The sequence below is a fragment of the Pteropus alecto genome, unplaced genomic scaffold, assembly GCF_000325575.1.
Source record: "Pteropus alecto unplaced genomic scaffold, ASM32557v1 scaffold61, whole genome shotgun sequence".
Lineage (NCBI taxonomy): Eukaryota > Metazoa > Chordata > Mammalia > Chiroptera > Pteropodidae > Pteropus > Pteropus alecto.
In genome coordinates this window covers 1311823-1323495 of record NW_006434835.1, presented here as the reverse complement: position 1 = coordinate 1323495, position 11673 = coordinate 1311823, and the positions used below count along the sequence as shown (strand labels likewise).

The 11673-nt window shown below is 53.2% G+C and overlaps 1 protein-coding gene across 3 annotated transcripts in view; it reads left to right on the top strand.

The window, feature by feature from the left end:
- Nucleotides 1-769: 769 nt before the first annotated feature.
- EIPR1 (EARP complex and GARP complex interacting protein 1) overlaps nt 770-11673 on the top strand; it is an 88456-nt gene continuing 77552 nt past the window's right edge. Inside the window, exons 1-2 of one of the 3 annotated variants that reach the window (XM_006910212.3) lie at nt 771-947; nt 7846-7929. In XM_006910212.3, coding sequence (XP_006910274.1) covers nt 906-947; nt 7846-7929 — 126 coding nt within the window. In that variant the 5' untranslated portion in view covers nt 771-905. Of the gene's footprint in view, nt 948-7845; nt 7930-11673 lie in introns of all 3 variants that reach the window. The other 2 variants (XM_006910211.3, XM_025045723.1) reach the window with 2 other exon arrangements.

Sequence of the window (11673 nt, the reverse complement as noted above, 5' to 3'; positions counted from 1 at the left end):
GAGAGGCCATTTCTCCACCATGACAGTCCTTGGAGATTCCTGGGGAAGCCAGAGTGTTCCCGGCAGATTTCCATTCATTGTCAAATGCTGCCAGCATTGCCACGCCGGCCGCCGAAGCTCACCACGGCACTGGCAAAGCGGCAAGGCGATCTTTTACCCATGCCGCACGCGGGTGCCGGGCGCCTTCGGACACGAATTAGCAGAGACCCTAATTTTAAGGATCCTGGACGGAGACTAATTGAGTGACAGATCAAGCATGCATCCTAGCTGCCCACCCCCCACTCCACGTTACTGAATTTTGCCTCTGGTCATCTGTAAAATGGGAGTACAATAACCTCAGTCGCAAGGTTGGAGCGAAGAACTTTACGACAGCGCATATAAAGCCTTTGTCCCGCGCCGGGGAAAGTACTAACGGTAACGAACACGGGGTCACATTCCTTGGGGGAGAATTCTGGGATGATGGGGCAAGGCGGGGGTGGGGAGGCCGGCAGGAGACATCCGAGCGGCCCCAAACCGCGGACTGGAGGAGCGCCATCCCACCTCCCCATCCGCCCGCCCACGCCGGAGCGCCGGCTTCCCCACCCACGAGGCCGGCTGCTCCCCGCCGCCACGGCTCCCGCCCCGCCCAGTTCAGCCCGCGGGGTCCTCTCCCCGCCGGTCAGGAGCGGAGCCCGGAAGGGGGCGCAGTGAGCATGCGCACGAGCCGGGCGCCGCCGCCATTGGCCGCCGGCAGGGAGCGCATCGGCGGCGAAGCAGGAAGTCGCGGACGTGATGACGGAGCAGGAAGTCGCGGACGTGCGCCCTACGGAAGCCGCGTCGGGCCTCAAAGCCTCCGGGCTCGGCGCCGCGGGACGGAGGTCGCGCGGGTTCCAAGGAGCCGCCTGAGGCGTGCGAGCGGCCGCAGCATGGAGGACGACGCGCCGGTGATCTACGGGCTGGAGTTCCAGGTGGGTCGCAGGACGGCCTCGGCGCCCGCGGTTTGCAGGCGAGACCGGCGCCGGTCCCCGCGCACCTGTGCGGCGGAGGACACTGCGGTTGCGGAGGCTGGGCGACCTGGGCATCCAGCACCGACCGGGGCTCTCCGTGACATCAGCGGGTCGTCCAGGACCAGCTGGGGGCCGCGTAGCAGCGCGACCCCGGGCTTGGTGGCCGGCCCGCCGTCCCCTCCCTTCCCTTCGTCCTGGGCGTTACGTGGGGCCTGATTTTCAGCACTAACTTCGGAGTACTCCCTCGTTCACATTTTCCTCCAGAACTGGGGTCCCTGGGGGCAGGAACTCTGTTTTGCTTTTTTCTTTTTGAATTGTTTAATCTTGACACACTGCCGCGTCTACAGGAGTTGCGAGGATAGGTGGAAAGTTCTCGTGTACCCTTCGCCCAGCCCCCTTAACGTTCACATCTTACACTGGTCAAGGCTTAGAAATTAGCGTTGTTGCAGTCCTGTTACCTGAAACACAGACTGTGTTTGGATTTCACCTGTTTTCTCACGAATGTCCTATTTCTTTTTCATCTTGTACGCGCCAGCGCCCAGTCACGTGACCGTCACATAGTAGATGCTCAGCAAATGATTGTGAAATGAATGGACCCCCCTAGTGTAAGCACTGAAGCGGAAGTGTACGTGGCAGTTTAGAAGGACAGGGAGAAAGCCCTGTGGACAGAGTAAGGAGGGAGGAGGATGAGCTGGAAGGGCAGGTAGGTCGCATTACGTCAGGCCCTTTGGAGCCCTGCATTCAAATGGCTTCTGAGAACCTGTTATACTTAAGGCACTGAGGGACAGATAGAGAAAATTAAAAATAGTTCACTGCCTTATGAAGTACCCCATGCATAATGTGTGCAGCAAACGTGTGTGAAAAATCTGAATGACCTCTGCTTTCAAGAAGCTTTCAGTGAGAGATGCAGCTGTGTTCGTCACTAAAAGCCGGGATGCCACCATGGCTCCCGCGGTTTTAAACCTGGCTCCTGCGGTTTTAAACCTGGCTCTCGCACTTACTACACGAATGACCTTAGGCCTCAGTTTCCTTGCCAGTACAATAGGAAAATGAGTGTGTACCCACTGTGGCTTTTATGAAAACTAAATGAGTCAACACATTTAATTCAGTCACTCAGAAGAGTGCCTGGCACATAATAATTATTCAATAAATGAGGTTCTAATAATTATATTGGGACAAAATTCTTACAGATAAATTCCATGCAAGGCAGTATACAAGCGTCCTATGAGTAATGAATCGTATTACAGGGTTTGACAGCTGGCTCTGGCCTCCAAGACTGGTGCCTTAACTACTAGTGATCGAGAACTTAATTATTTGTGGAGAACTCTGCTTAGCAAAGTATGTATATTTCACTTAATTCTCAGTGTGGTCATATTAGCGATGTTATTTTTCCTGTGGTCCGAGGACAGTTAGTAAGAAAATGAGAGACTCTAAGATTCTAACCTAGGTAGGCTTTAAACCCACTCCAACTCTAGAGCGCCTTAACCATGGAGTTATGCTGCTTTCTCCTTAACAAGGTGCACACAGGGGTACATACAGGGGGCGCGTACAGGGAGCTATGTTTCCGTGATCCTGTGCTGCCTGACGTGGGCATCTTTCATCAGTGCTGCTTAATAACTTCTTGGTCCCCTAAATAACCCAGAGGTTTTGATCTTCAGTGCTGGGTCTTTGGGGTCACTAAAATGTTCTCTCTTGGTTTTGACAAATCGATGGAGTTGATCCTTGCCTTGGGTGTTAAGTGTTTTATCTGAATTGCTTTTTTGTCTTTTAAAAAACTTTTATTATAAGAGTTTATTTCAGCCAAACTGATGACAACTGCTGGGAAGCAGGATCTCAAATGCACGCTCTTTTTTTGTAATCCTAGAGGAAGTGGCTGATTTTTGTACTTGTTGACTTTGGACAGCTCCTTAGGCTGTGACTTTCTTGAATTTGAAGAACCATTACTGCAGAAACATAAAAAGAACCAAAAATTATAGTGAGGTTTGGTCGTCAGTGATGTTTAAATTACTGTGGAGAAACAGGTTATGGTAAAAGATGGGATGTGGTTATGGACCATTGGCTGAGGGTGGTGAGGCTTGGCGGGTACAGTGAGTAACCCCTAGGGCAAATACAAGGCAGCACACCAACACAGAGGGGTCGTTAAAGTAAGAAAATGTCGAGAACGTTAGTGTTTATGGAACATTTTTCTTATATAGGACAAGAGTCTCAAGATTTGGGTGGTTCTTTGACCCCAGTTTAGCCAACTGCAAAAAGAAATCAACATGTAATTAACCAAATCCCTGTAAGTTTAGCCGCCTGCCAAGGTATCAACCAAATTAATTAACCAAATAGTATATATCAGCAGTGGCTAAACCTCTCTTGAGGGAGTCAGAGCTTTGGATGTGAATCCCGTCTCCTCTGCTTGCTGCAAGTGAATAAAACCACCCAAGAACAACCACGTCTCTCCTCATTCTTGAATAGAGCACCCCAAGTGGCGAACCCCTTGAGTTGGGTAACATCTTGGTATCATGTGACTGGCATCTTTCCACTCATCGGAAGGGACTTTCGACTTGTGCTCGCGATTTTAGTTCCTTTTAAATTTTATATAATTTAAAACTTACAAAAATCTAACTAATTCTTACAAGTCATTTACGAGGTCGAGTTGCTGAAAATCTCATTAAAATCGGCAGACCCTAAACACTCCCTTCCATCTTATCTGATTCCCTGAGACAACTTTCAACCTTTTAAAAACTGTTTCTTCTAGTCTTTGCCTACCTGCTCTCGTCTCTCGGACACGATCTGGTGACTGGACATCGTATTACACGAAGACTTTTAGCTTTCCTAATGCTCTGCCCGACCTTCCTTTACATCCCTAACATAGTAATATCAGAGGTTTTTTGTGTGCCAACTCCATATTCAGGGTGTTTGTTTCTCCAACTATGTAAATACTGTTGACTGTTGATTAAAATAGAGTACTATGATTTCATTTTTTTCGTTGTATAACTGTTCATCTTTCCCATAATAAATAAGAGCTTCTTGTTTTCATTGTGTGTTACTGGTGAGTCTTGACCTTGCTCTCGACAGCTGAGTGCTGTGCAGTACCATTTCCCACGTGGCTGCCTCCTCAGGTTACCCGGCAAGTAGGCTGCTGCTTCCTTTTCGGGGAGACAGTTCTTCTGGAACCCTGTCTCCACTTCCAGCTCCAGTCAGATCTGGTTTCTCACAAAGCCTCCAGCTTTCATGTTGCGTAGCTTTGGCTTTTTGTTCCATTTTTGGTAGAATTTCATAAGTAGATAGATGTGACAGTCATGTGATTGTCACAGCAGCCCTGGGCATAGGTCTTATCCTTTCCCATTTTAAAACTGAGGACACTTGGGCTTAGAGCAGTGAGACCCTGTGGCGTCTTAGAGAAGCTGGTGCAGGCCCAGGCTCCCTCATAGCTCTCTGCTTTGTGAGCCAGACACCCCGCTCATCGTGTCTAGGGCTGCGCGTGTCACCGCGGTGCAGGCAGCAGGGCCGGGAAAGGTACCTTCTTTCTCCTCTGTCCTGGCAGGTGCCTGATACCTGTGGCTGGGTCACTGAGGCCAGTGTGAGTAATGGAAGGCAGGAGCGCGCAGGGCCGCAGCCGGGTTTTCAGGCCACACACGGTCATGGCGAACGTGGGCCCAGCCATGTGGGCCAGGCAACCGGCAGGGGGCGCTTCTCAGCGGCGGCAGGCCTTCGCCTAAGCAGTTGGAGGGGGCCGGTGAGAGTGTCCCCCGGGACAGAGCAAGGCGTAGGAGAAGCACAGGAGCTCGGCCAAGTGACATAGGGTTCAGCTTCCATTTGGAGAGTATCTCGACGCTTCGTTTTCATTATTTATGTTGTGGAGGTAGAAACCTCACTCAGACATGTTTTTGGTTCTAACTTATTTTCTTTTCTCCTTTTTTTCTCCCTTGAAAAACACGTGGCTCAGGATAGCTCTGTGTGTGCACACGTGGACACACACGTATGTGATGTGTGTGCATATGTAACTTACATGTAGCCTGTATAATTTGCACATGTACTTTGTGCACACGTGCACATGTGTGCCTTCATGTACATACTTCCCCAGCAGGGCCCGTGTCCGGTTCTGTTCTGAGCGCCCGCCGCACAGCCCTCCGGCGTGTTCGCTTCGAGAACCTTCCCCCCGCTGCAGCCTGTTTCCCGCGGGGCACGGGAGGTGGGCGTTCAGTAGCACACAGGGAGGGCGTCGAGCCTTTCCTGCTTTCCTTTCTTTTCCTTTCCTGGCAGACTGCTAGACCCCAGGGGTCGGTCTGCTCTGCGGGGACAGTGCCTCAGCTGCTCTCCAGCCCGCTCCAGTGCCACCCCAGTGACTTGGGGGCGGCTCTCGGGAAGGAGGTCGCTCCTGGAGGAAGCTCACTCATGGCGGAGGTCGAACTGACCCGGCGCTGTGTCTCCACTGCCTGAAGCAGACGGCCCCTGTCTGCTCGGCCTCTCGCGTGGCCTTGGACTTGTCTGGAGTATGGCTCCCAGCGGGGAGACTCCGATGAAGAACTCCAGCTGGGCCAGTCTGGCTGCCGCCTGGTGTCATCCGGGGCGATCATCGACTTGCTCAGTCTGCTCAGCAATGAGTACAGTCTGGAATTCCCAAGGGAATTTATGTTCGCAGTTCTTCCTCTGCTGGCCGTCAGGCCTCCCGCCCCTGAGCGGGACTGGCCGTCACTTCTCGGTGCTTCTTGCTTGCTGTCCTCTTGGCTCTTGGTGTCTGCAGTTGCCTCTTACTGGTTGGTTCACCAAACGGGGATGGTAGTCTAGAAAGACAGCTCTGTGAAGAGAAGGCCACGGCCTTTGGAAAACTAGGAAAGACTCGTGGAGTTATAATAAAGTGCTCCACGATCTAACTTTGGCCAAATATGTAAACATCGGCTGCGTTCTGAGCTCCCTGCTTCACCACAGTGGGAAGAGGACTAGGTTGCTCTGTTCTAGAAGCCGTGTGACCGCAGTGAAGTCACTTCACCGTCTAGTCCTCGGCGTCTTTATCTTCTCAGTGGGATAATGTTATGCATCCCGTCTTCCTGTCCACGTCGTAGATTTATGAGGATAAACCAGGATAAAATACATGGAAATTTTCTGTGACCTATTATACTATGAAATTTTGATCTTATTGTGTTAGGATCTTTGGAACACCTCGAAACTATCATCATGACGATTTAGAAAGGTCGTTTTATCATTCATGTAATCAAAGAAGCAGAATTACGGACATGGATATAGATCTGTCACCCAAATGGCCAGGGCTCAATTATTTTTTGTAATTTTACCCAATAATGTACTAGAAAGATCTTAAACTTTTAAGAAATTTCATTGTAATTTTTAAAGATGCAGATTAGATTTTTTTTGGTAAGAATTTTTTTTCTCTTTAATTAAAAAAAAAAGTCTTTGCATGTGGGATGGAACAAGGCAGTTTCATATCTGTAACCCTTTCCTGAAGCAATAGCGACTTTTTTCGGAAACAGATGATCTAGTCAGACACTTTTCTGTGCGTGTTTACTGTTAATTCGTCGTCAGGCACGCTGTTCTTGGCTCTATAAATTGCTTTAGAATGAAGCAAATTGAGTGCTGGTTCATATTGTCACTGAGGTAGCTTCTGCATTCCTGAATCACCCCTCTTTTTCAGTCTAATCGCCCTAATACGATTTACTCCTTTTCGGTTTTCTTCTGTTTTAAAGTGATGGCACTTAATCCCCGCTTCAGTCTTAAGCTGAGTGGTCGGGCTTTTGACCTTCAGGAATGGCGAGGACACTTCCTTATGAGACATTTTCTCTTAAACCAGGGCTGTTTGGATTGGATAGGACTCAGAGAGTCTGTGAATTTGCTGGTACATGCAAAGTTCTGTGTATAGGTGGGTACATTTTGGCAGAAGATGTACAGATTCATAAAGAATTCATCAACTTTGCTAATTTCCAAAAACCGTGCCGCCAGGCTGTGCTGAGGAGATGCAGGCACACGGGCAGAGGGCCTCTCAGAGAACTTTGGGTGGGCGGGTTGGCTGAAACAGGTTTTTTCCCTCAAATGTCTGATGATGGGAATACCCCTTTAGACACGTGTTTTCTTGCTTTTCCGGAAATGTGCATTTGTAGCTGATGTGCGGTGTGCCGTGTGTGTTGAGGAAGGGAGGGCGGGGATGTGTGACACGGCCGTGTTTCTGAGGGCCGTGCGTGGAGCGGCCACCTCCAGGCCTTTGTGCAGGAGACGCCCAGCAGGCTTCGGTGCCCACCGGTGTGGGGACCTTGCCAGCACCAGGCTGCATGGTCGGCACGGCTGTCAAACCGCTTTTCTCGCCGTTTTGAAGTGAGCGAGGCGAGGATGTGAGCAGCGTGGAGGGGCTCGGCGTGATGGGCCCGCGGGCGGCCCGGCTGTGGACCGGGCCTGTGGCGGGCCGTGCGGGCCAGTACTCCGGCCTGGTGCTGGCCTAGCAAACCCGCGCCGGCCTGCCAGTTCCGGGACCAGCACGTCGGTGCCCTGCCGCCCCGTGGTCCCGTGTCACACGTCTGCGGCTTATCGCGGACACTCAGCTTAAGCCACCTGCTCTGCTGTTGCCGGGGCCACGTTGGAGAACGATTTGTCCAACCAGCCCATCAGCGTCAAAAGCACAGTTTTATGAGCACACTTTCCATCTTCAGTGCTAACTTTTGTGCCCACTTACAGTTGTTTTTGTAAGCGCATCAGAAGTGGGGTTGTTGTGTCTCAGTGTACGAAGGTGGAAGGCTTTTTACAGCGTGTCCAAGTTGCCCACGCTGTCTGGCGGGCGCCCCGCGGGCGGGCGGGCGGGCGGGCGGCGGGAGTGCGTGGGGCGCCATGCGGAGTCTGACAGCGCGTGTGCACTCTCTCCTGCCCGCAGGCACGTGCTCTCACCCCGCAGACTGCGGAGACAGACGCCATCCGGTTCCTGGTCGGGACCCAGTCTCTGAAATACGATAATCAGGTAACTGTTTCTGACAGGTGCGTGTGTGTTCATCACAATGGCTCTCCGCTTCCTAACCATGTGAATCGATTTTTCAGGCACTATTTGAGAAAACTAATGCCACATCAACAAAATAAAACTCATTGGGATTTAAATGTGCAGCTGTACGTGCTGGTTGAGTTCAGTAATTTAAACTCATTGGGTGCAGCCTTCCTGCCATCGTATGTCTCGGTTCTGTGGCCACTTGGGACGTACAGTGTAAGTGACTGGGCAGCAGCCCGGGGCCCACGGTCAGCGTCACCCCTTCTGCCTGGGGCCCCGTGACTCCTCACGCTGCTGGTAGCAGAGTCTCTACCTGAGCCTGGATGGGGCCGTAGTCCCTGCCAACATACAGTTCCAGGCTGTCCCTGCCAGTCGATGCAGTGGGACCCACGTGCTGTCCTGGCCGCTGTGGAGGAAAGGGTATCGGCTACTCCGAGATCAGGGTTCAGTTCGTGGCTTGACACTGGCCACGTGACCTTGAGCGAGTGGACTAACCTTGCTGGACTTTGTTTTCCTTCCTGGGAAAATGGAGGCGAGTTTTGTGCCCCTCACAAAGGCCATGATGCCTGAAGGCGTGCGCTGGCCCAGGCCACGTCGAAGGGGCAGGGCCTCTGCCCGGCTGCCCTTTGTCACGCAGGAGAACGTGCCGGATAGGGCAGAGTGAAGTCATCATTCACGTCGATGAGGGGTTTTATACTGGCATAGTCAGTGTGACAACAAATTTGGTGAGATAAGTCTAGAGCTTTATAAGTAAATAAATGTTCATATTATTTAAGCAATAATTTTTATATCCAAAACATCGAAAATGCTTTGTATATAAGGAATGTTATTTTAACAGTACATATGATTGTGAAAATATCAGAAGTGATCCAAATGTACTAATATTAGGTTGGATAATGTGACATTGCCGATTATAAAGGCAGACTCGTGGGATACAGCCGCTGAACCTGGTTAGTCTTCATGGACAGTATTTTCACGCATTAGAAGTTATAAATTTCTCATAAGCATCACAACTTAAGGGTTTTAGATGAGTCGGTGAAATGTTAAAATTGCACGTATAACATGATCACTAATAAATAAAGTGCAAGATGAATCTCTGCAGAGAATGAGGACGAGAAGGAAATAGGTCCGAAGGGCTCAGAGTCTGAGCCGTTGTTCCCCACGGCGATGCCAATATTTGTGATGAAAATCGTTTTCTCTCTGGTGTTCCGTTTTCCAAACCTGCGTGTGGATTTTCTCCCCGAGAATGTTACATGGGAAGGATTCGTTTATGGAAGTAGTTTCCAGTGGCCGTGTCCCAGGCACAGGGCAACACCGGGAAGGACACTGCCGTCTGGGGGGTGCTCCGAGGAGAGACAGAGGACGACGGAGCAGGTGACAGCACAGAGCTGGAGCCGGAACAGCAGCTTCCTCTGAGGCAGCTCGTGCCCCTCCAGCCTGGGTGGGGCTCTGCAGGGAAGCTGCCGGCCTAGCCTCGAGGGCGGGAGCCCCGAGGGCGGGAGCGTGTCCTCAGGCCCCTCCAGACCTCCAGGCGCCCTTTTGTCCTCCGCTTCCCTTTTAATTCTGCCCCGTCCTGCATTCTGTGGCTGTGCCATTGACCTTTTTAGAGCAAGACGACGTCCAATTAATTATCTTAAAGGGCTTTCAACTTTCCCTCCTCGCCCCTTCTAAACTGAAGGTTTCCGATATACTCAGGTCACTTTCCCAGTAGCTGCTTGCTGTAGCCGATACTTCTCATCCACGCTTTTAAAGCTTTAGCGAACAGCGGAATTCACAGTGAAGTCCGTGTGGAGCACGGCGTTTGCGGGGGGACTTGGAGCCGGTTTTCCCGCCGCGTAGTGCCCTCTGCACCGTGACCGAGCGGCGTCCCTGGGCCAGCTGCCTTTCTGAAGCGTCTCGTCACAGCGAGCAGCTTTGGCAGGGCTGGCATTGCAGATCGGGGGCGGATCGGAACTGAGTTGGTAGCTGGCATTTACTTAGAGCCTTTAAGACTGAGAGGGTCCCCTTCTGCTGCATCTGCGAGGTTGTCCGGGGGGACAGCGGTGGCCTGCAACACCTGGGGCCTGTGTCTGAGGCCCCGGCCCGCAGCCGCGCGCTGTCCCCAGGCTGCAGGGACATGGTGGCAGGGCGGGCTGGTGTCTCCATCCCGCAGAGTGTTTTCTGCACGTGGGGAGCACCTCCCGCACTCGCCCGTTGCCGGCCGAGCACCCCGCGGCGGTCCCATACACGCTGCGCCCAGCCCTCGTGCGTGGTGGCCAGAACCCGGCCGGATACGCTTACAGAGAGCCACTAAAAATACTGCCTTTCCCTGCTGGAGTCGCTGCTCATCACCCCAGCCAGCACTGCAGCCTCCAAACCAGGGCAGCGGGCCGGGCAGCAGACGGGGCCGGGCAGCAGACGGGGCCAGCACGCGCCTGCACGCTTCTTTCTCCCTGAGCCTTCTGCTCTGCGTCCTGTGTGCCAGCGGCGAGGTGCAGGGCGAGAAGGTGACCTGGTTCATGCTGGTGACACAGGCAGGCCTCATAGGGGACGCCGGGGCTGTCCGCCGCTGCCCGCTTTCCTGGGTGGCAGCCAGACAAAGCGTCCAAGCTCACCTGGGCTTGCACTGCTTTTCAGAAATGACGTCTGGTCACGGGGTTTTGAAGACGGACCTCTAGGGAGTTCGGCAAGACAGGAGTGTTAAGTCCTCTGGCAGCTCGCAAAGTCACCGGACTGAATGTCAGGTGGCCACACCAGTCCGCGCCGCTCAGAACCCTGCGATGCCTGCGCGGGGGCTCCTGGCGGGGCGGGCCCCTGCGGCCCAGCCCCTCGGCTCCGGACTCGGGCCGAGAACCGCATTTCCAACAGGCTTGCGGGCCACCTCGTGAGTGGCCCTATCGTTGTGAGTTATAGCTGCCCCGGGCGAGTGGCTGGCATTGACCTCCTGTGACAGACGAAGTTTAAGGCTCTGTGTGCCGTGTTTGTCAAACAGTCTGGTTTCTAGAAAACAAGTCTTCAGTCCTCGGACCTCGGGGAAGAATGTTCTCATGTTAAATAAGAGACTCGTGTCCTTCATGGCCGACCAGTCTTAGACACTCAGCTTTCAGGCGGGAAGGCGCAGAATTTGTACGTTCAGCTGAAGTTGCGGGGCGAGGCGTACGGAGCGACCGGGAAGCCCGTCGCGTGCCCCCGGCGTGTGGCACCCAGCTGAGGGCTTTGCTTGCGGAACGGCTGTCGTCCGCTGTCGCCTTCCCCAGACCTCCCCGGCAGGCTAGCCTCGGTGACAGTTTCCTCGCCGTGGTCAAATTACAGGCCAGGCTCACAGCTCCCGACTTCCACACGCAGCTGCGGTGGTCTGTGCGCGTGAACTCGGGCGAGGTGTGAGCGGGTGTCTTCGCCGAGCTGCTTGTCTCCTACTGTCCCGGCGGGTGACACTGTCGCGACGTTCGTTCGTTTCCGGACGCCTATTCAGCCTCTCGTCAGGGCTCTTCCCGCCCCCGGGTTTTGTGCTGAGTGAACAGAAACGGACAGACGCGTTCCTGCGCCGAGCCGGGCTCTCCGTGAGCTGTGGGATGGACACGCGGGTAATTGCGGCAATGGTCGGGGGAGGCACGTGCCAACGGCCTGTGACCCAGGAGAAGTGGCCCTCGCTTCGGTCTACTGGCCCCGGAGTCAGCATCACGGAGAAGGTGGCTTTCAGGCCAAGAGGAATGTGTGTCACTTGCTGGGTGTTTTCATAGTGCT